At 46.4% G+C, this 23568-nt stretch overlaps 1 protein-coding gene across 1 annotated transcript; it reads left to right on the top strand.

Moving 5' to 3' along the window:
* Window positions 1-3951: 3951 nt before the first annotated feature.
* Window positions 3952-23319, top strand: LOC140911098 (aquaporin-7-like). Its single transcript, XM_073343411.1, has 6 exons — window positions 3952-4180; window positions 8931-9057; window positions 14277-14414; window positions 16319-16437; window positions 21111-21328; window positions 23003-23319. Exons 1-6 carry the CDS (start codon window positions 4091-4093, stop codon window positions 23160-23162), a joined length of 852 nt encoding a protein of 283 aa, XP_073199512.1. The 5' UTR covers window positions 3952-4090; the 3' UTR covers window positions 23163-23319.
* The last annotated feature ends 249 nt before the right edge of the window (window positions 23320-23568 follow it).

Below are 23568 nucleotides of genomic sequence, written 5' to 3' on the forward strand. Positions count from 1 at the left end.
TGCTAGGACCGGTGTGAAATTCTGCTCTTGGTTACATCTGTAGTGACTCCTCTGAAGTCAGTGAAAATACTTGAGATTTACCATGGGGTAAAAAAGAGCAGAATTTGTCTGAAAAGTTAAGATCCTTTGGGAGCTACAAGGGAATTTAGGCTGACTTACATCTCAGTTAATGAGAGAAGTGGTGACAGATCTCTGATGGCCATCAACGACCAGGATCTCAGTTTTACATCTTATCTGAAAGACAGCACCTGCAGAAACTCATGACTTCTATCACTATGCTGGAGCACCATTTCCTGGGATACACCTCTGTGCTTTCCATCAGCAGTGTAAGTATGTGTTTATACTGCATAGATCTCAAACTATATATGGAGCTGGGAGGGTTGTGTTTGGCCAGGCGATTGGTACGATTCCTGCTTCAGGCAATGGCTCAGCTCTCTGGTGGCGAAGTGAATCTCTCAAGGTGTTGGCAGGGACTCCTTGGTGACTGTGTGATTATCATACTTCCCAATTAAATGGTCATTAAGACCTCAGGCAGCCTGGGAATTTATTACATATTTGGCTAAACAGCATAATGAGATTAATAAACTCTCTCCAAAGATAAGGATTTGCCCCCAGATCATAAAAAATGCCCTTTGCTGAGAGAGGAGAAGAAGGAGCAGAGAGAGGAGAAGTTATTTCCCTAGTGTTGTCCTGTGTCGTGAGGATCCTGTGTGGTGAGGTATTTAATTGACCTGTATAGTTTCTTTAAATTTAATATTTATTGAAACAAATTGGTCTAGGAAGCTTTCAGACTAGCAGAAAGAGAACTTGGGGGATCGTCTCAAGGCGGGAGGCCGCCCATGAACCCTGATCTCCCTGTAGCAGGGCGTATTCTGGCAAACTGTTTTAAGGTAATAGGTCACTCATGTTAGAAAAGGGATTTTATCCAATATAGAAGTGTGAAGCCTCAGGTTGCGTCTGTATGTTTATTTTCTGAGTAGCTTGGATATGTTTTCTTTCCCTGCACCATTTCATCTTTGAATCTGTGGTTTTTCTATTAAATAAACTTTTTGTTTATTTTCATCCCAAGCAGGTCTCTGGTCTGCAAAATGTGCAGAACATGTGTGCCATGCCAAAGTGAGCTGATCACTGGCGGGCTGGTTTCACACCTTCGGGGCTAACAAACCAGAGGGGAACAGTCTGAGTGTCTGTAAGTAAGAACTTGGGGAAGACCGATTTTGGGGAGACCTGGAATTGGAAGGGCTCATGGTGTCACTTTGCAAAGTATAACTAAGCTGGTGAAAGCTAGGATGAGACCTTCTGCTTGTGGGCAGGGTATTGGTGTCAGGGAATTGTACCAGAGCTGCGCAGCTCCCAAAATTACAGGGCAGGTGGTGACAGAACTTTTTATTGGTCTGGGTGGACCCCGAAAGACACACTTGTGTCGTGCAGTAATGCCGCATGTGGAATGTTGGGCGCATCATCTGCATTGACATCATGTGACAGAGTAGAGAGGTAACGGCCTATTTATGCAGTGCTTATGTGACTGCACTTGGAATTCTCTGAGAGTTCTGGGTACCATGGTACCCGCAGGACGTTGACACTTCGCAGAAAGCACAGCGAGGAGCAAGACAAGAAGTCAAGGAGCTGGAGAACTGGACTTAGGAGAAAAGAGTCTAAAAGGTGGTAAATGTGTTGAATTTAAACAAGGACTAAGAGTTGTATTTGATAATGGTCTTAAGGTATGTGTAGTGTAAGCATGTCAAATCGTTATTTAAGGTATCACTGGAAGCAATTGGGATGACATTAAGGGAAAATTTAGGTTGAATATCAGGGAAAATTCTCCACAGTGAGATTTATTAAGCTGGGGAATCATCTCCTGACTGATGGTGGAAGCCTCATCACTTGGATCTTTTAATTAATAGTAAATGGTAAGGGGTTTTGTAGGGGACAGTCCTGCACTGGCAAGAGATGGGGACCGGATAATGGGTGATTTCCATCTCTTGCTGCTGGGATTCTATGAGGCTTGTGTGTGTCCTTGAATAACCATGTGTTTGTATTATACCTTGTAAATCCCATGCTTATTTAAACAAAGGGTGCTCAAACTTTTTCTTTCTGAAGCCCTCCCAACATACTATAAAAACCTCTAGGGCCCAGTGGGAATGGGGGCGGGGAGGGGTGGAGTTTCAAGACTCCTGGCTTTAGCCACCAGATTTGTGTGTGTTGGGGGGCCTCATGGATTTAGCCCTGCGGGACACCAGGGTTTGGGGCCCACTCTTCAGCCCTGGGGCCCTGCAGCCCCTAAACTATTGATTTAAACCAGAAAGTCACTCACAGTCAATTATCTATTAGCTAGTAGGTGTTATCCCAAGAGAATAATCTCCCTCACTCTCATGTGAGCAGGGGTAAGACAATGTTTTTACATGAGTTAGTTTTTACAGGACCTCCCTGGCCTGTGGACAGGTGAAAGTGTACAGAGAGATCTGACTGCACAAGTGTGGATGGGACATATAGGGCCCTATATAATCTGCATTAACAAGAATGCAGAGGGACTCAGGGAATCAGAACATTAAGGAGGATTCCTGCTCTCTGTGGAGCCGCCAGCAGGACGGGCTGCACAGCTGAGCTACCTGCAGCCACACTTAAGAGAGTCAGCTGTTCCTGCTGGGAGCCTCCTGATCTGCTGTGCTGTGCGGAGCTGGAGGGGGAGGAGGCCTAGTGTCGGGGTGTCCTCCTCCCCCCTGAGGTGTCCCCAGTCTCTGAGGAGCTGGAGTGAGGGACAGGGGGGCACCTCTCTCTGTGCAGCAGCCTCTGGCTCAGGAGTGGTTATTACTGGCTGCTGTGTGAACAACTGTTCAGTGCTCTGCTTAAGGAGACAGTGTGCCGACACACTCCACCAACACACACACTGTGTCTCTCTCTCTTGCGTGCGCACACACTGCCTCCACACACAGACACACACACACGCTCCCCCCTCCCCCTTTTATGGACTTCTAGTATTACTGTTCAGCAATGTCAGGTTGGACGTAATACTGTGTGCCTCTTTAAAAAGTCATTTCAAATGGGCTACTTTTACCTTATACTGTATATCTGAAGGAATGTTGTTTAAATTATAGGTTTTCTTTGTAAAGTCAGTTTTTCCTATTGCAATCCAATTCTGAACATTTTTATGCATTTATAGGAAGGCTACTAACTGTTGTCAATGTATCAAACAATGTTGATTAAAAAACGCATAAAGCTGGAATTAATTTTTTAAAAAATGGAAACAAGTGAAATCAGAAAATACTAAATCCAAAAATCCACAATAATAAGGGCCCAACATGTAGAGGAGATGAAGTCAAAAGGGGGTTTATGGTAGTTTCTTATTGACTCAAAGGGAAGAGCCCCCAACTTCTGAGTTACTAAAATATTCTCCTGTAGCACCATCCTCCGAACTGAAATATTAGACCGTAGCAAATCTCTGGCCACCTCGTTTTTCACAAATGTCACTTTGCTACGCACCAGAGTCACTTAGAACTTCAAAGTGTCAGCAGGGGCAGATCTCTGATCCTCCTGCACTAAAAGCACTGAAGCCAACGAAAAATCTCCCTGAGGTGGTTTGACTACAGAGCCTATGAGACACTGCTGAGCAGTTCTAATTCTGTCCATTAGAGGGCACTCGCACCTACACGTGAGCCAGATCATTGTAATACAAAACAGGGATAATCTAAGGTGTTTGTTGGCTTGTGCCTTGTGTAAAAGATTACGAAGAATTAGTGAGGTTCTAGGAACATAACCAAGGTGTTCCATCTCCATGGGGACAAACTCTACATTGAGACATGCAGAGTTTGTTTTGACTCATAGCAGAAATGCAAATCTGTGTAACGTCACAATTGCCCTGGTATTTCACAGTGCAAAGATGAAAGGTTTAAAAAAAAAAAAAAAAAAAAAAGAGAGAGGACTTTCAGGCTAGTGGTTCCTTCATTGGTTTGTTTCTCTTTAACCAAATGATCTGAGCTGTGAGGGAATGAAGGGAAGGTGGTAAGTTTCAAAGGGTAACTTAGTTCTGTGCAATGAGAGCTGGTCTCGCAACAGGGACTCCATCTGCTGCAAGCCGAAGTCAGAGAGCAAAATGCTGGAGAAAATTAAGAAAGGGCTCACAATCAAAAACAGAACAGTCAGGGAGGCGCTGGCTGAGGCCTTGGGGACATTCCTCCTGATGGTAAGGAAGAGTGAAAGTGTGTGTGTGTGTTTGTGCGCACATGGCTGATGTGTACATTTCTCTAGTGAGCTGCAGGTTCAGCAATGTGCTGTTCTCATTCTGTATCCCCTTCAGAGCCTGTAGCGCTGGCAGGTTATTAATGGTTAACTTTAAGCTGTGGTTATCATGTCTGGCAGTTTTGTATGAGCCTTGAGAGTCTATCAAAATGCTCCAAGGGGAAAGAGACAAGACAGAAGGTAGCAGAGGCAGAGAGCAGGAGATTGAGGAATGGAGCAGCCTGGGAATGAAATGACCATTCTAATTCTCTTCTGTGAAAGAACAAACAACATATTGTAAATGACAGCAAACAGCAGCTAATCATTAGCAAAAAGCTGGGTATGTCAAGGTGGCACCTGTGCTGATTGGAGGTCAGTATTATTATCCCCACTAGACAGATGGAGAAACTGGCAGAGAAGTGAAGTGTCTTGTCCAAGAGGACAGTGAGCCAATGGCAGGATCTGACCACTGGATTGGGGAGCAGACCTCTTGCCTTCTAATCCCAACTCTGATTATTACTACTTCTTAAAATCTTCTCTGTAAAATGGGCACAATAATATTTACCCACCTCCCAGGCATGTTGGGGGTTAGTTAATATTTGTAAAAACCCAGTGAAGATAGAACACATTATCTGATGATTGTAATTATTGTAATTAAAGCAAATTAGGAATTAGCCTCTGGTTGCTTCATCCTAGCAAATGTTGATCTCCAGATCACGCAAAATCTCCACCCTTGTTGTTGATCATGCCTGGTTTTGGTGTTACTTCACACACACACAGTAACATATAAAAGAGATATGAATAAATTGTTTTGTTAGGATAATGCAAATTTAACATAAGGATAATGCAAAATACACCAAAACACATAACAGGTCTAGATTTCTAAAAAAAAATATAAATTAGAAGAAATGTATTTAATTTAAATTGACTTTTGAAAAGTAAGCCATCATGGGGTAAGAGGGAAGTCCTCTCATGGATCATTAACTGGTTAAAAGATGGGAAACAAAGGGTAGGAATAAATTATCAGTTTTCAGAATGGAAAGAGATAAATAGTGGTATCCCTGAGGGGTCAGTACTGGGACAATTACTATTCAACATATTCATAAATGATCTGGAAAAATGGGTAAACAGTAAGGTGGCAAAATTTGCAAATGATACAAAACTATTCAAGCTAGTTAAGTCCAAAGCAGACTGCGAAGAGTTACAAAGGGATCTCACAAAACTGGGTGACTGGGCAACAAAATGGCAGATGAAATTCAATGTTGATAAATGCAAAGTAATGCAAGTTGGAAAACATAATCTCAACTATACATACAAAATGATGGGGTCTAAATTAGCTGTTACCACTCAAGACAGAGATGTTGGAGTCATTGTGGATGGGTTCTCTGAAAATATCCAGTCAATGTGCAGCGGCAGTCAACAAAGCAAACAGAATGTTGGGAATCATTAAGAAAAGGAGAGATAATAAGACAGAAAATATCATATTGCCTCTATATAAATCCATGGTACGTGCGCACCTTGAATACTGTGTGCAGATCTGGTCACCCCATCCCAAAAAAGATATATTGAAATTGGAAAAGGTACAGAGATGGGCAACTAAAATGATTACAGGTATGAAACAAGAGGAGAGATTAAAATGACTGGGAATTTTCATCTTAGAAAAGAGATGACTAAGGGGGGATATGATAGAGGTCTATAAAATCTTGACTGGTGTGAAGAAAGTGAATAAGGAAGTGTTATTTAATCCTTCACATATCACAAGAACTAGCAGTCACCCAATGAAATTAATAGGCAGCAGGTTTTAAAAAAACAAAAGGAATTACTTCTTCATACAACATAAAGTCAACCTGTGGCGCTCTTTGCCAGGGGATGCTGTGAAGACCAAAACAATAACAGGATTAAAAAAAGAACTAGATAAATTCCTGGAGAATAGGTCCATCAGTGGCTATTAGCCAGGATGGGGAGGGATGCAACACCACGCTCTGAGCGGCCCTAGCCTGTTTGCCAGAAGCTGGGAATGGGCGACCGGGGATGGATCACTTGATGATTACCTGTTCTGTTCATTCCCTCTGGGGCACCTGGCATTGGCCACTGTTGGAAGACAGGATACTGGGCTAGATGGACCATTGGTCTGTGACCATTCTTATATAAAAATTAATTATAATAATAAAAATGTTTAGTACAGAAACTCCCCAACATAATGACCTCTCAAGATAGCAACGATGTGAGATAACAACCTTGGCAAATAATGCACTTTAAAAAATATTGGCCTACTAGGAAACATATGTATGTACGTTTCCATTCCCAGTCACAAATCTAGCATTCTGGAGCAAAGTCACTAAAATATAGTCCAACAAACAAATGTTTATTTAACGTGCCCCTCACTTTTCCCTCCACCGCATGCCACTCACCGGTGTTGTCCTCAGTCAGTGGAAACTCAAGAGTTCAGAGGTGCTTTCACGTGAGTTCACCTCCCAGGTGGGGGGCAAGAAGGCACCTTGCTCATTCCCTCAGCTGCTCACTGTTCGCTCTGGCCACTGTTGTTCGTTGTGCCACTGTTCACTCCATCGCTCTGTTGCCAACGGTCCTGCGCCGTCACCTGCTGCCACCTGCCACTGTGACCTCTGCCAGTGGGTCTCTTGAGGTTCCACCAGTTCTCCGTGATTTCAGCCGAGCTCTCAGTGGGGAACCTCGCTGCTAGTGAAGTCTGGGCTGTCTTCGGCAGAAACACTGTCCCCACAGCAGGACTAAGCACTTAGATCTGATTATCAGTGATTTCAGCTGCAGTGGTCACTTAACAGAACATAGAATCATAGAATATCAGGGTTGGAAGGGACCTCAGGAGGTCATCTAGTCCCACCCCCTGCTCAAAAGCAGGACCAATCCCCAATTAAATCATCCCAGCCAGGGCTTTGTCAAGCCTGACCTTAAAAACCTCTAAGGAAGGAGATTCTACCACCTCCCTAGGTAACGCATTCCAGTGTTTCACCACCCTCCTAGTGAAAAAGTTTTTCCTAATATCCAACCTAAACCCCCCCCACTGCAACTTGAGACCATTACTCCTTGTCCTGTCCTCTTCTACTACTGAGAATAGTCTAGAACCATCCTCTCTGGAACCACCTCTCAGGTAGTTGAAAGCGGCTATCAAATCCCCCCTCATTCTTCTCTTCTGCAGGCTAAACAATCCCAGTTCCCTCAGCCTCTCCTCATAAGTCATGTGTTCCAGACCCCTAATTATTTTTGTTGCCCTTCGCTGGACTCTCTCCAATTTATCCACATCCTTTTTGTAGTGTGGGGCCCAAAACTGGACACAGTACTCCAGATGAGGCCTCACCAATGTCGAATAGAGGGGAACGATCACGTCCCTCGATCTGCTCGCTGTGCCCCTACTTATACATCCCAAAATGCCATTGGCCTTCTTGGCAACAAGGGCACACTGCTGACTCATATCCAGCTTCTCGTCCACTGTCACCCCTAGGTCCTTTTCTGCAGAACTGCTGCCTAGCCATTCGGTCTCCAGTCTGTAGCGGTGCATTGGGTTCTTCCGTCCTAAGTGCAGGACCCTGCACTTATCCTTATTGAACCTCATCAGATTTCTTTTGGCCCAATCCTCCAATTTGTCTAGGTCCCTCTGTATCCTATCCCTGCCCTCCAGCGTATCTACCACTCCTCCTAGTTTAGTATCATCCGCAAATTTGCTGAGAGTGCAGTCCACACCATCCTCCAGATCATTTATGAAGATATTGAACAAAATCGGCCCCAGGACCGACCCTGGGGCATTCCACTTGACACCGGCTGCCAACTAGACATGGAGCCATTGATCACTACCCGTTGAGCCTGACAATCTAGCCAGCTTTCTACCCACCTTATAGTGCATTCATCCAGCCCATACTTCTTTAACTTGCTGACAAGAATGCTGTGGGAGACCGTGTCAAAAGCTACAAAAAAACAAAGCTACAAAAAAACAAAAGACTATCTATGGAGCCTAATCAGCTCTGTCTTAAAACAGTGGAGAGGGGCAGGTCAAATCGTACCTGGGACTCAGGTAGACCGTCAAGCATAACACCTGTCCCCACCTTCTCTTTTGATGCCCTCAATCAGCACAGGCTAAGTACAGTTCTACTGCCCTTTACTCAGACAATAAGAATAACAACATTGCATTACCCTCCTGCTCCTCCCTTCCCTTCCCTCCCCGCCCCTCCCCTGCCCGCGCATTCAAGTGATTTGTAACCCAACCCAAGCCAAAATCTATCACTTGGGCAACAACAGCTCTGTTTGCTGGATACCTAGGCAGATTAGGTGTGAATGTAAATACAATCTGGTCCTAAAGCCTTTCCCTACAGCCCCCAGCTCATCACTAGCTGTCAGGGAGAGCTCATTTAGACTTTGCTTACAAATCATCATTTGAACTTATTAGGTTGGCCAACATCACCAAAATGAATGCACTGACATGGTCATAAAAAACAACAGCTGTATAAGGAAGCTAGTCTATATTCATACTCTTTCAAATCTGTTATACTTTTTCAGATATACGTATTTTATCATACACGTTATATGCTTTTAAAGTATGTATTAATGTTTCAATTTCAATTCAAATTTCCAAATAGTCACTAAATTGGCATGTAACTAATTCACAAAACTGGGGGGGGGGTGTTGAGGAAATTCGGGGGGGGTGTAGGGAAATCACTGCGCATGACTCTTTTCCTCTGCATCAGTTCTTTGGTATAGGTGGGGTTGCTCAGGTGACATTAGGAAAAGGAGAATTTGGGAAGTATCTGAGCATCAACTTGGCATTCGGAATTGGCGTCACTATGGGGATTCATGCAGCCGGCGGCATCTCTGGTGAGTAAGACTGTAGGACAGAAATGAAATGTACTAGTACGAGGATTATGGGGCCGTGCATCCTGTAGTGGCCAACTATCCAGCCCAGTGAGTAGTGGCAGATTCCCCTAGGGACACTGGATATAGCCTAGTGAGTGGCATGCATGAAGCTCACTGGAGTCTGTATAAGTGAGCCAGAGGTACAGCTGAATGGTTAGGTTGCCTCCTTTACTCTTCTGGGCCTGATCCTTCGAAGCACTGAGCACCCTCAGCTCTGAGGCACTCAATGGGAGATGCTCAGTACCTCCTGGGAAAAGGAATGGGGCTTTGCAGGCAGGCCAAAGCACAGTGAGTGAATGGCTGAGGGGAGAGCCTTGTAACATACCTGGGTGCTGAGAGCCTGGAAAGTGCAAATGTTGAGTGGAGGAAGCTCCATTCCTCTAGGAGCAGCGTGCAGCAAGGAGCCTCAGCGCTGGAATCTCCACCAGTGCACAGCTCCCTGCTTCTGCGCAGCTGGCCCTGTGGTTCTCCTGCCTCTGCCCAGAGCTCTGGGATTCCTTGATCTAGAGATGATCCCACATGTTCATTCCATGATGGTGCTGGAGGGTGTCTGGGAAACCCCACTCTCAACAGCAGCGTTTGGGGAAAACTCAGCCAACCACAGAGTTTTCCTCCCACAGCGAGAGGCCATTTCACCCCACGGTGATTGGAAACCAGAGAACGTTTCCATGTTGCCCAGTTTAAAATGCTTCTGGAAGTGCAGAAGTGACACCATCCCTGGCAGGCAGTCCCTGGAGAAACAAAGGGATGGCAACAAGGAGACAGATTAAGGAACAGCTGAGACAAAGTTAACCGTAGAGTGTCTAGTGAGCCTTACGTGGCACTGATATTACCCACTGCAAAGTCAGTGCTCTTCCTCTTCTCCTCTGGTCACCTATTATATACAAAGTGTTGCCAGTGAAAGTACAACAGCTTATGGCTTATGAGTCTGATACACACACGGGTGCATATTGGGGATGGTGGTTCAGGGGAATAGTATCATATCTTTCTTATGTTTGGTCAATCTTTCCTTTCCTCTCTAATCTCTGCATTCATCTGCCTTGACGAAAGAGACTGGGACCCATGCTGGCAGGAAATTAAAGCAAATCCGTGGTCTTAATATTACCATTGAGGGTTTTTGTTTGTTTGTTTTTTAGATTTGAGGGGAAAGAGAGATTTCCAGGGCTGGGGGTAGGGCGGGTGTGCTGGAAATGAAAAGAAAATCTCTCCTGCATTTGAAATCTGCTCTTGGTCTTACTGTTCATGTGGAGTTTAGCAGATCTCCTCTAGTGAAAATGGGCTGGGTGAAGGGGACTTCTTTGAGTGCTTGCTCATGTCGATTCCATTGTAGGTGTGCATGCGCCCTTGTGTGCGGCCGTCGGAGACTTTTGCCTTAGCGGTGCCCATAGGGCCAGCTTTGGGGCCCTCTGGAGTGCTGCGCTAATGGCACAGTATATCAGGCGCTGCCAGCCCTGCATCCTCTCAGTTCCTTCTTACCGCCCTTGGTGGTCAGTCGGAGCGCCTCTCTCCCTTGCTTCGCAAGTGGTCAGTGGTTTATCATCTACAGGACCGGCTCTAGGCACCAGCAAAGCAAGCACATGCTTGGAGCGGCACAATTCCAGGGGCGGCATTCCAGATGTTCTGGTTTAACTTGGATTTAAACTTGGAGAGTGGTCAGTTTGGATGAGCTATTACCAGCAGGAGAGTGAGTTTGTGTGTGTATGGGGGTGGGGGGGATGTGAGAAAACCTGGATTTGTGCAGGAAATAGCCCAACTTGATTATCATGCACATTGTGTAAAGAGGTGTCACTGTGGATGGGCTATCACCAGCAGGAGAGTGAATTTGTGTGGAGGGGTGGAGGGTGAGAAAACCTGGATTTGTGCTGGAAATGGCCCACCTGATGATCACTTTAGATAAGCTATTACCAGCAGGACAGTGGGGTGGGAGGAGGTATTGTTTCATATTCTCTGTGTATATATAAAGTCTGCTGCAGTTTCCACGGCATGCATCCGATGAAGTGAGCTGTAGCTCACGAAAGCTCATGCTCAAATAAATTGGTTAGTCTCTAAGGTGCCACAAGTACTCCTTTTCTTTTTGCGAATACAGACTAACACGGCTGTTACTCTGAAATCTGATTCCAGCCACCCTTTGCTCTCGGAGCTTGGGGTGGCAAAAAACCTAGAGCCGGCCCTGCTCATCTAGTTTAGCCTTCTGCTTTATCTGTAAATAGTTTTAATCGTTGTTAGTTAGTGGTTAAGTACCTGTTAAGTGTTTAATTAGATAGTGTCCCAGCAGGAACTTTGTCCCTGGCAGGGCATGCCCCACTCTCTGGGTTTTGAGCCCTGCTCATCGTGTAACAGGCCTATGTCTTCTGCAGTTTCCACAGTATGCATCCGATGAAGTGAGCTGTAGCTCACGAAAGCTTATGCTCAAATAAATTGGTTAGTCTCTAAGGTGCCACAAGTCCTCCTTTTCTTCAGGCCTACGCCTGTTAGTGATCCGCACGAGAGTTGTCTACAGTGCCTTGGGGAAACCCATATAAAGGAGCCAGAGCTTTTGCCAGAACTTTTGGCTGTGGACACAAAGAAAGCGCGACATATACCTCAGGGCACTCCTGATGCAGGCTGCCCTGCACCCAGCTGTGGAGCCAGAGCGGCCCGATACGGCACCCAGTGCTTCAACTTCGCTGGTAGCGCACCTCCGGCACCAGGGTCCTCCCGACACCAATCCCCGTCGCCGGTGCTGAAGAAAAAGACTAAGGCGGCGGCACTGGCCAAGCCCGACCAAGGGGCTTTGGGCAAAGGACCCTGCTCGGGCCGCACACCCCCTCTGGACCCGCTAAAGAGCTTGGCTCTGGGGAGGTTCCTCCCCTGTAAGGACCTGCCACTGACTCTGTGGAGCGGTACAGGGCTGCAGCCGACCCCGCGTGTGGCAAAGGAACCGGCTATGGCTCCCCGTAAGGGCAAGCCCCCCACCAAGGCCTCGCAGAAGTGAGGCGAGCGCCAACAGTCTCCGGGGCTAAGACAGAGCCCGCTTTGTAACTGTTGTTCTTCGAGATGTGTTGCTCATGTCCATTCCATGACCCGCCCTCCTGCCCCTCTGATGGAATTGTTGGCAAGAAGGAACCGAGAGGGCGTGTGCCCTACGGGTACCGCTAAGTCTCCGACGGCCATTCACGTAGGCACGTGCACACCTACAATGGAGTGGATGTGAACAACACATCTTGAAGAATAACAATTACAAAAAGGTGAAAAGAAAAGGAGTACTTGTGGCACCTTAGAGACTAACCAATTTATTAGAGCATAAGCTTTCGTGAGCTACAGCTCACTTCATCGGATGCAATCAGTGGGAAATACAGTGGGGAGATTTATATACACAGAGAACATGAAACAATGGGTGTTACCATACACACTGTAAGGAGAGTGATCAGGTGAGGTGAGCTATTATGAGCAGGAGAGCGGAGGGGGGAAACCTTTTGTCGTGATAATCAAGGTGGGCCATTTCCAGCAGTTGACAAGAACGTCTGAGGAACAGTGGGGGGTGGGTGAGGGGAATAAACATGGGGAAATAGTTTTACTTTGTGTAAGGACCCATCCACTCCCAGTCTCTATTCAAGCCTAAGTTAATTGTATCCAGTTTGCAAATTAATTCCAATTCAGCAGTCTCTCATTGGAGTCTGTTTCTGAAGTTTTTCTGTTGAAGAATTGCAACTTTTAGGTCTGTAATCGAGTGACCAGAGAGATTGAAGTGTTCTCCAACTGGTTTTTGAATATTCTAATTCTTGACGTCTGATTTGCGTCCATTTATTCTTTTACGTAGAGACTGTCCAGTTTGGCCAATATACATGGCAGAGGGGCATTGCTGGCACATGATGGCATATATCACATTGGTAGATGTGCAGGTGAACGAGCCTCTGATAGTGTGGCTGATGTGATTAGGCCCTGTGATGGTGTCCCTTGAATAGATATGTGGACACAGTTGGCAACGGGCTTTGTTGCAAGGATAGGTTCCTGGGTTAGTGGTTCTGTTGTGTGGTGTGTGGTTGCTGGTGAATATTTGCTTCAGGTTGGGGGGCTGTAAGAGGCTAAAGTAAATCCATTTTGAGACTGTGAGCTCCTTGGGACAGGGACTGTGTCTGTCTTGCTCAGTTCCTTTGGGTATAACTGTAATCTAAATAATGATTAATAACCGTGAGAACGTGCTTCCCAAAGCAGGCCATATCCCAGAGCTAAGCTGAAGACCTTTCTGGCAGGTTATTGCTCAGATGTATCATGTTCTTGCCTTTTCGGCTTTGCACCTCAGGCCTTCCACTGTGGCTCTCACTGGGAAATCCCAGGGCTTGTCATCCCCTCCCTGTACCTCAACCTTTTACTTTGAAACGAGACATAAGGCCCGATTTTAGAATTGCGGAAAACCTGCAGCTCCCAGTGACTTTAGGGGAGGTTAGTCTGCGCTGCCCTGCTTAGGGTCAGGCCCTCGGTGCTTGTCATCACTTAACTTGTGGCTGCAGGTGGAAGTGGAAGAGCACGTGGACTGCAGAGCAGAAATGCTCAGCCAGTGTGTTACTTCTCAGAACTCAGCATGCGGCTGTGATGGGGCCTGAGACACCATTGCCCTGCACCTGGTGTTGTCATTTACATCTGTGGAGAGTGATAGCAAGTGGGTGTAAGTGATTTGTTTTATAATGTGCAGGGCATGAATCAGGGCCCACTGAGCCCATAGGTCTGTTCCCTGCTGCACTCACTGTGCTGGAAACGAATGGCAACTTAGCAAAGCATGGGAGAACTTCTCAAGCTCCCTGATGCGTGGGATGGAGCAATGAACTAACTCACGGGCAGCACAGGAGCTGGGACGCTGGTGTTTTCTTCCTCACCAGAGCCAGAATCCGGAATGGTAGCATTTTGACTTGCTCCCCGCAGGCGTAAATGACAACACAAGGTGCAAGGCACCGGAGAATCAGACCTGCTAGAGGCACCCCTGCTATTTCCTGGAGGGGCTGGTGGATATAAGCCTTTGAATTCTTGGCACTTGGTGTCTTGGAGCAGAGGTCCAGGGTTCTAGTCTCAGTGTTGACCATTAACTATGGGGCTATGGAGTTGTTGTGCTGCCATAGACACGTTATTTATAAAGCTGATGTAATATATATATATGTGTGTGTGTGTGTGTGTATTTATACATGTATATGTATGTTTTTAAACAGGAGCCCATATGAACGCCTCAATAAGTGTCACACACTGCGTCTTAGGAAATCTTCCCTGGAGAAAGCTGCCAGCGTACATAATCGGCCAGTTCCTGGGGTCCTTCTTGGCAGCATCCCTAGTGTTCTGCATGTACTATGGTACGGTTGCTTTTCCAACGTTATGGTAATTGCTGGGAATGGATTGGTTCTCTTGCTGTTCCTGATCCACAAAGGAGATGAGTCTTCTGCAGCTCCCAGTGAGGGATGTGAACCTGTGGTTCACACTGTAGTCCCTGCAAAGCTGAGTCTGAATTTGACCCCTGGTGATAACCACACTGTTATGTTTGTCCTTGAGTATATTCCTGTCTATATTAGATTTATATAAGGAGAGCGCTCTTATCTGCCTTGAGATCTCTGATCATAACCAAATAGAGAACTTAATTCTGTCCCCTCCCACCCACCTCCAGCAAGCCCCTGACAAGAGAGATGGGCTTTGCACTGTAACCAAAAGGCCAATAGAGTTCAGCTTATTCAGACCACCTTAAGGAGCAAATTCTACTGTTCTCAGCTGAGAATGCCTGGCAGCAGCTTCCAGACAACTAAGTCTTGGGACCATTAATTTGAGTCCTCCACTACCTCATCTATTGTTGTGTCTTGGGGGAGAGGGCCATCTCTTGGCTAGCCATATAGGATATGTCTACATTGCAATGTAAGCCCAGGGTTGGTAGAACTGAAGTTAGCAGGCCCTGGGTTTGTTAACCTAGGGCTTGAGGCTGAATTTGTAACCCCAAGTTAGGAAGTGTTGAACCCCAGGACCTAATCCTGGGTTCCAGCATTTACACTGGATAATGCAAGCCTGAGTCCAACCACCCATATCCCAGACTTCCTCGTGCCCTCCCCAACTGTGGCTGCTCTAGCCTCTTGTTCATGGTGCAGCATGGGAAAACTTGACTGTCCACCAAACTTGACTGTGCAGAAGACAGAGACAGTCAGCATGGGGGATACTTTTGGTGGACTCCCAGATGGGGCTTTATTTATAGTGCAAAGCAATAGGGCATGAACTCTGGGTCCCAACTTGACTCATGCTCGAACCCTGGGGGGTCGTGGGACTCTGGGTTAGCATAATTTGTGTGTAGACAGAAGGAAGGTTAGGCTTGAGCCTGAGTTCAAACCCTGGGCTTACACTGCAGTGCAGCCATACCCATATAGCCTTCTAGATCGTAGTCAATAGCTTGAAGTGCGCCCAGGAAGGCAATGCATTTGCTGGAAAGCAGGTGTCATGTAGTCCCATTGCCTAAAGCTGCCTAGTGGTCAGGCAGCTGCATTATGAGCCAGCCGATGCTTTCAAAGGTTTGCAAGTGCCACCCCAAGAGTAGTACGTTGCAGGCAGGCCTACTAGGAGTCCCAGGGGCTGAGGTTACTGTGATGAGGTCTGGATCCCAAAGGGAGGGGTGCAGACTTAGCAAAGGAGGCAGGCGGACATGGCCTGCTTTTAAAAACTACTGAGCAGCTATAGGTGCCGTTGACCTCCACTGGGGTGTGGTGGGGTGGGGCTCAGCCCCATTGAAAATCTGGACAAGAGGGGACTTGCATTTATTTTACTGCGAGCAATTCCCAGGAAGGGGAGCTGCTATGAGCCAGCTCCGGCATGTCTGAAAATTCTGTAGGGGAGCAGAGAAACAGCCTCTGTTCTTCGCAAAGGCCCAAGTGCTTTCCTCACCACCACCTGCAGAGCCCACATCCAAGCCTCTACATGTCAGAGAGGCACACAGTGGGGGCTGGGAGCCTGTGATCAGGAAGAAGTTCTCCTGGGCAAAGTCTCAGGGAAACAAAATATCCATGAACTCGCTTCCCTGGAATAGGAGTGGCTGCTTGGCCATGTCTCTTTCCCCTCCTCCCCTCTGTCTTGTGCCTGTCCTGACTGCAATCAGTGTGTTTGTATTTAGTCAGGGTGTGATCATCCTGCTCTCCCTCCTCAGTTTGCCCTCATCACCACAGTCTGAGGGCCCCGTGTGGGCCAGCGTCAGCAGCAGGGTTAACCCCATGTCTCCCCTTTCTCCTAGATGCGCTGTGTGAATACTCCGACGGACACTACATTGTGACGGGACCTAATGGCACAGCTGGGATCTTTGCCACCTACCCTGCTCCGTATATGACTCTGCTGGGGGGATTTGTAAATGAGGTCAGTGCCCAGGATTTCTCTGCCATGTCACGGATGTGTTTGGAGCACAGCTGAGGTCACAGCTGCCTGGCTTGGTGACTAGGTGCTGTTGCAGGTTTAATGCAGAGGACTGTTATTGCTAAGCAGCAGTAGAATGCTCAGCACTGTAAAAGACACATCAGCTGCCCTGCTGAGTGTACAGTGGAGGATGTTTGGCTGCGGCACAAGGGACTGAATTTAAAGGTGACTAGCTGAAGTATTGTGGCTTAACTGGCAGGTGGGTGCACGTAAACAGAGCGCCGAGGAGGGTGGTGGGAGCTTACTATTGGGGAATGAACGATCAGTACTGAAGCAGAGCTCCGTTTGGAGCGCATTTGTCTGTTCCAACAGGTGACTGCTCTGTAAGGCACTTGATTGCTACTGGGACTATTTCAAGCTCTTTACAGTTTTTTGTTTCTTTTCTTTCAAAAATTATTTCCATGGTCCACAGAATCACTGCTGAAATGTACCAGGGGTTAGGAGAGCATCAGCACCCACTCATACCCTGCGGCAGTGAGGGAAGGGCAGAGGCATATGGGGCTTCTCTGCTACCTGTGCATCATGGAGGGGTCTCTGAGCTAGTTCTGAATAAGCTGGTGGCGAGAGTTGTTGGGAAAAGGCTGATCTTGTGACTTCAGCCCCATGGAGGAAAAGCATAGGGAGAATTAGGTGTCTGGCGTGAGGCTCCCAGAGTGGACCCGGAAGGGGTGAAGTCTGGAGGATCAGCTCTCCATGTGCTGCACATTTATGACTAACTTTCCCCCTTTCCCACTCTTCATTTAGCATGTGGCTCCTAAAGCAGTGGCCTCCGGCTGTGGGAATATTGGTGATTTGTTTTAGCTCATGCTAGCAGTCAGGCTGATGCTTGGTTGTATGTTATGGAATGGTGATTGTGTCTAGGATTACCTGAAGGTTTAGGCCCTGCTTGAGTCCATGTGAGTTACGGGAGCACTTCTCAGGATCAGATCCTAAAGACCTTTAAGCCTCTGTTCATGGAATGACATGCAGAACATCATTCCTTCCCTTCAATGTTGTCTCTGCTGTGATGAAATTACCGTTATGCTGTCTCCACTGAGCTGTGCAGTAATTTGGCAGCGCTGTAGCCGTCCTGCTCTACAGGGGCGTTACTCACCTTGCTGGCATGTGGAATTCATGTAAACGATGTTCTTCTATTGTTTGTGATTCATCTTCTGTTAGCAGTTCTTCTGCTGTGGATTCCACTCCAGGCTTCTTGTTGAAGACTCTCTATTTGTTTATTTATTTCCAAACATAAGCCAAAAATTCATGTCTTGTATATCTGGGTGAAGGAGCCTCTGGGGTTCATCAGGGCCATAACTTGGGTTGCTGTTTCCCTGCTCTGTGACCCCACTTCTTTGTGTGGGCGCAGCATCTCCACCATGCTATGGTCAGAACTACTTGCCAACATTCTCATTCAAGGCAGAGCCCCCTGCCCTGCCAGGAACTGGTCAGAGAGGCTCTGTGAGTTTGGCTGCAATGCTGGTGACTGTGAGGGTGAGTGCATCTCCCCAAGATGTGTTTTGCTTGCATTAGTCCAAGAGGTGAGAATCACAAGCCTTCCTCAGATCCCAAATACTCTGGCCATGGAGCACAGTTCAGCTCTCACGCAATCACCATGACTGCAGTCCACCTTAAAAAACCTTCCCTGGTTCTCTGTGTAGGGATCCAGGGAAGCCCGACCTGTGCGGGACAGCAGCAGGAAAGCCACTTCACAGTGCAGTTTCCTCCCTCTTCCACTCCCAAGGGCACTGCAGGGTACGAGCTCCTGCCTGATTGAGGGATGGGAGAGGGTGGAGTGGCATTGTCACGCCATCCACCTTGCAGAGCGTGTGGATTAGTTACTGATAATCTGGCCTGTGGTGCTGTGGAACCCTCCTGTATGTAGGGTTCTGGGCCCAGAGTTCATGTCTGCACAGTTCCAGCAGGAGCTGCCCCGACAGTGGGAGCAGAGAGAACCTGGGAGCCAACAGGGGATCACAAGGAGCCAGAAGCTCCACTGATCTTTGTAAGATATGTCATTTTGGGGCCAAATCTGCTCCTTCTTCCACATGGGGGATAACCTGATTTAGGAGGGACAGAGGAGTGTAGGGCCCTCTAATGCATTCTTCAGACAATGCAGGACCAATTCCCTCCAGCTCCCTAATTATCGCTAATGTGTCACCTGGTCTAATATTAAATGTCTCTAAGCTATTCCTTGGTTTCATCCCATACCTTCTAGTTACAATTGCCTCCCTTCTCCCCACCATGCCTGTGGAGCAGGAGGATCTGGGTTCTGTCCTGCTGAAGTTCTGAATGGCCATGGTATGTAGCATAGTGACAGCTGTAAAATCTCCAGGTGTCCCCGGATTTGTTCTGTCTTCTAGGCAATGCAGAGTATGTCACTGCTGCAGAAGAAGATGAATGACAGTGAGAGCTCCTAGTAACGACAAGTCTTCAGCTCCCATTGATGTGTGTGTGGAATGGCTGCAAAAGGCAGAACCTTGGGCAAATTCTCACCAAGTTGGGAGGGTCAAATGCAGTAATCTCCAACTGAATCCTAGCCCAGGATGGCTGGGATGCTGTAGGGCTAGAAATAGGAACGTTGTTCCATCAGAAAGGGGAAATTCACAGCTTCCCAACTGGGTGCAGATCCCTGGAGTCTTGCCCTGAGAAGAGGCTGAGATAACGGATGTGAAAGTCATGACACTTTTACATCTAGAAAAGCTATTTTTTTTTTTTTCATAGATTCATAGATATTTAGGTCAGAAGGGACCATTATGATCATCTAGTCTGACCTCCTGCACAATGCAGGCCACAGAATTTCACCCACCACTCCTAAAAAAGACCTCACACCTATATCTGTGCTATTGAAGTCCTCAAATTGTAGTTTGAAGACCTCAAGGAGCAGAGAATCCTCCAGCAAGTGACCCGTGCCCCATGCTACAGAGGAAGGCGAAAAACCTCCAGGGCCTTCCAATCTGCCCTGGAGGAAAATTCCTTCCCGACCCCAAATATGGCGATCAGCTAAACCCTGAGCATATGGGCAAGATTCATCAGCCAGATACTACAGAAAATTCTTTCCCGGGTAACTTGGATCTTACCCCATCTAAAAACCCATCACAGGCCATTGGGCCTATTTACCATGAATATTTAATTACCAAAACCATGTTATCCCATCATACCATCTCCTCCATAAACTTATCGAGTTTAATCTTAAAGCAAGATAGATCTTTTGCCCCCACTACTTCCCTCGGAAGGCTATTCCAAAACTTCACTCCTCTGATGGTTAGAAACCTTCGTCTAATTTCTAATCTAAATTTCCTAGTGGCCAGTTTATATCCATTTGTTCTTGTGTCCACATTGGTATTGAGTTTAAATAATTCCTCTCCCTCTCTGGTATTTATCCCTCTGATATATTTATAGATAGCAATCATATCTCCCCTCAACCTTCTTTTAGTTAGGCTAAACAAGCCAAGCTCCCTGAGTCTCCTTTCATAAGACAAGTTTTCCATTCCTCGGATCATCCTAGTAGCCCTTCTCTGTACCTGTTCCAGTTTGAATTCATCCTTCTTAAACATGGGAGACCAGAACTGCACACAGTATTCCAGGTGAGGTCTCACCAGTGCCTTATATAACGGTACTAAAACCTCCTTATCCCTACTGGAAATACCTCTCCTGATGCATCCCAAGACGACATTAGCTTTTTTCACAGCCATATCACATTGGCAGCTCATAGTCAACCTATGATCAACCAATACTCCAAGGTCCTTTTCCTCCTCCGTTACTTCTAGTTGATGCGTCTATTTGGGCTCATTGTTACAGGTTTTTATGGCTCCCTCTCAGTCTGGTAAAAGTGGACTCAGAATAACTAAGACACTTTGGTTTAGAGATGGAGGGACATGAAAAATAGTTTATACAGACACACGTATAATTATGTTAGTGGCTATTGTGCTGTGGACACACTCATTTGGAATGGGGCCAAGACCCTCTGTTTATTTCGCAGCAGCTGGCTGTGACCAGATACTAACAACTTCTGGTTACTCCCAGCCTTGGCCAGATTCAAAATGGTGACCTGTAGATGAAATGCTTCACAACCCATCTAGTCCATGGATAATGTATCTTTTCAAATTGTCAGTCAGCCAGGATGAGAGTGGTCTAGCCTAGAAACTGGAGTGGGCATCATGCCTAGTAGTCAGAGTGGGCATGAGTATTCCAGAGCCAAAGCCAAGGGTCAAATGAGATGGTAGGAACTGGATACCAGAGCCAGGATTAAGCCTGAGTCAGTAGTCAGAACCAAGGGTCAAACTGGAGGGCAGGAACTGGAGTCAATATGGGATCAGGCAAGGATGGGTTCAAGGCAGGAGCAGCGGGAACCAGGTAATGCAGGAGCACGCTCCAGTATGCATGTTGAGAAGCCAGTGAACTGCTGTGGTTGCTGGCTTAAGAGCCAGCCTGCTGGCCCCTGCCGCTAATCAGGTGGCATGACTAATCAAGCAGCTGCTGCAGGTCAGTTGTCCTGACGAGGTTGCCTGGAGATTAGCTCTGCTGCAGGTCCTGATTCCTCACTCTGGGCTCTGCTCCTTTCACATGTTCCAGTGATTCCTTTTGGCCTTGAGATGCACTTCTCTACTGACCTGTGCTTTCTCCCGATCCCACAGTTCCTTGCCACAGTGGTGCTCATGTTGTGCATTCTTGCCATCTATGACAAGAAGAATAATGGAGCCCTACAGGGCACTCAGCCTGTGATCACTGGGCTCCTGGTGTTAGTGATCGGCATGACAATGGGAATAAACACTGGATATGCAATAAACCCCTCCAGGGACCTGCCTCCAAGGATCTTTACTGCAATAGCAGGCTGGGGAATTGAAGTCTTTAGGTAGGTTACCTTCTTTCCTTTTACACTGTATAGATCATAAATGTGTGACCTGAAAAATGTGTTAATACAAGATAAACTCTATTAACCCTTATTTAAAAAGCACTTTAAGGGAGAAACTAATCTCTGACCAGTTAGAATCCCAGTACGCAGGTTGGTTCCCTACTCCAGTGAGAATGCTGCTGTCATAACCATACAGCTAAGGGTAGTGTAGAATTCCTCCTTACCTGTAAGGGGTTAAGAAGCTCAAATAACCTGGTTGGCACCTGACCAAAAGGACAATGGGGAAAGAATATACTTTCTAATCTTGAAGTGGGGGGGAAGGCTTTGTTTTGTGTGTTCGCTTGGGAAGCAGAGAAGCATCAGGTCAGAAAACTCCTTCTCCTATAAGCCATCCTAAAAGTCTCTCATATTAAAAAAATTGTAAGTAAAAGCCACGCAAGGCATCTTAGATTATCTTTTGTTCTGCTTGTGAATTTTTCCTGTTTTTTGTAACTTCGAAACTAAGCCTAGAGGAAGTTCTGATGTGTTTTTTGAATCTTTTGTTACCCTGTAAAGTTATTTTCCATCCTGATTTTACAGAGGTGATTTTTACCTTTTTTTTACATAAAATCCTTCTTTTAAGAACCTGACTGATTTCTCTATTGTCCTAAGACCCAGGGGTTTGGGTCTGTGATCACTTTGTAACCAATTGGTTAGAATATTATTCTCAAGCCTGCCCAGGAAAGGGGGTGTAAGGGCTTTGGGGGATATTTTGGGCGAACAGGAACTCCAAGTGGTCCTTTCTCTGATTCTTTGTTAAATCACTTTGTGGTGGCAGCGTACCCTACAAGGGCAAAGAATTTGTGCCTTGGGGAAATTTTAACCTAAGCTGGTAGAAATAAGCTTAGGAGGTCTTTCATGCAGGTTCCCACATCTGTACCCTAGAGTTCAGAGTGGGGAGGGAACCGTGACAGCTGCTCTTTCATATGCCACAACATTCACCCAGCATTCTGACCGGCTGGCACAGAATCTAGGTCCAATTCTGACCGCTTTGTCTAACAGATTTTAAAATAGTAGCTAAGGGCGAGCCATCAAATAATCAAAACACATTTCAACAGCACCGGGATCTACTTGGAGTGGATGTGGATACAAGCAAATGCCATTCACAGTGAGATTAGTGACATTCACACATTGTTTCAATGTATGCCAGCATGCAGATTGCAATTCCCATTACAGCAAAGATGGTTGTGCGGTGAAGCAAAGGACTCAGATCTGGGTTCTACTCCTTATGCTGAAATAGGCTTCCTGTGTGACCTTGGGAAAGGCATAGACCTTCTCTCGTTCTTATCCATCTGTAAAATGTTGATATTACCTGCATACCTTAAAGGCTGTTCTGAGCCTTAATTCATCTAGGGTCTGATCCGTAATCTACTGAAATCCAGGAGAATCTTTCCATTGATTTTTGGAACGAGCCCTTGAAATCTTTGAGATCCTGAGACAGAAAACTCTACAAATGTGCAAAATAATATCATAGCTCTCCTCCCTCCAGTATGAATGCATTCTGTGGGGGAAAATAACTTTGCTAGATTAGAATTCAACTCTGTAGCAAAGACAAACTTAGCTTACCTAGGGGAGAATATGGCAGCAAAGCAAAGGATCTGATTCACTGGAAACCTGTCCTGTCTTTTCTTTTAGGGCTGGAGATTACTGGTGGTGGGTCCCACTTGTAGCTCCAACACTGGGAAGTCTTACTGGTGCCTTAGCCTACAAACTCCTAATTGACTTTCACAATCAGACTCCACTGGAAGGCGGAGATGGGAAAGGAAAGGAGGAGTTGCAGACTAACCAGGTGTGATGTCCAAGTGTTGCTAGGACAAAGCTGGAAAGGAAAGTTCAATCAGCCACACGACTTCATCACTGGATTAAGTGTTCAACCCTGCATTCAGTGAACTTCTGTTTTCATACCACTAATTAAATAACACTCAATAACTCAGTGGATAATGTCCAAGGGACATCAGTTGTACCTGTAGTTATTTACTCACACAATCTGTAGGTCTTAAAATGGAGGAAAGGAGGACTTGTGGCACCTTAGAGACTAACCAATTTATTTGAGCATGAGCTGTAGCTCACGAAAGCTTATGCTCAAATAAATTGGTTAGTCTCTAAGGTGCCACAAGTACTCCTTTTCTTTTTGTGAATACAGACTAACATGGCTGCTACTCTGAAACCTGTAGGTATGAGTGTGCAGATCACGGAGTGTC

This window comes from Lepidochelys kempii, chromosome 5 (assembly GCF_965140265.1).
Source record: "Lepidochelys kempii isolate rLepKem1 chromosome 5, rLepKem1.hap2, whole genome shotgun sequence".
Lineage (NCBI taxonomy): Eukaryota > Metazoa > Chordata > Testudines > Cheloniidae > Lepidochelys > Lepidochelys kempii.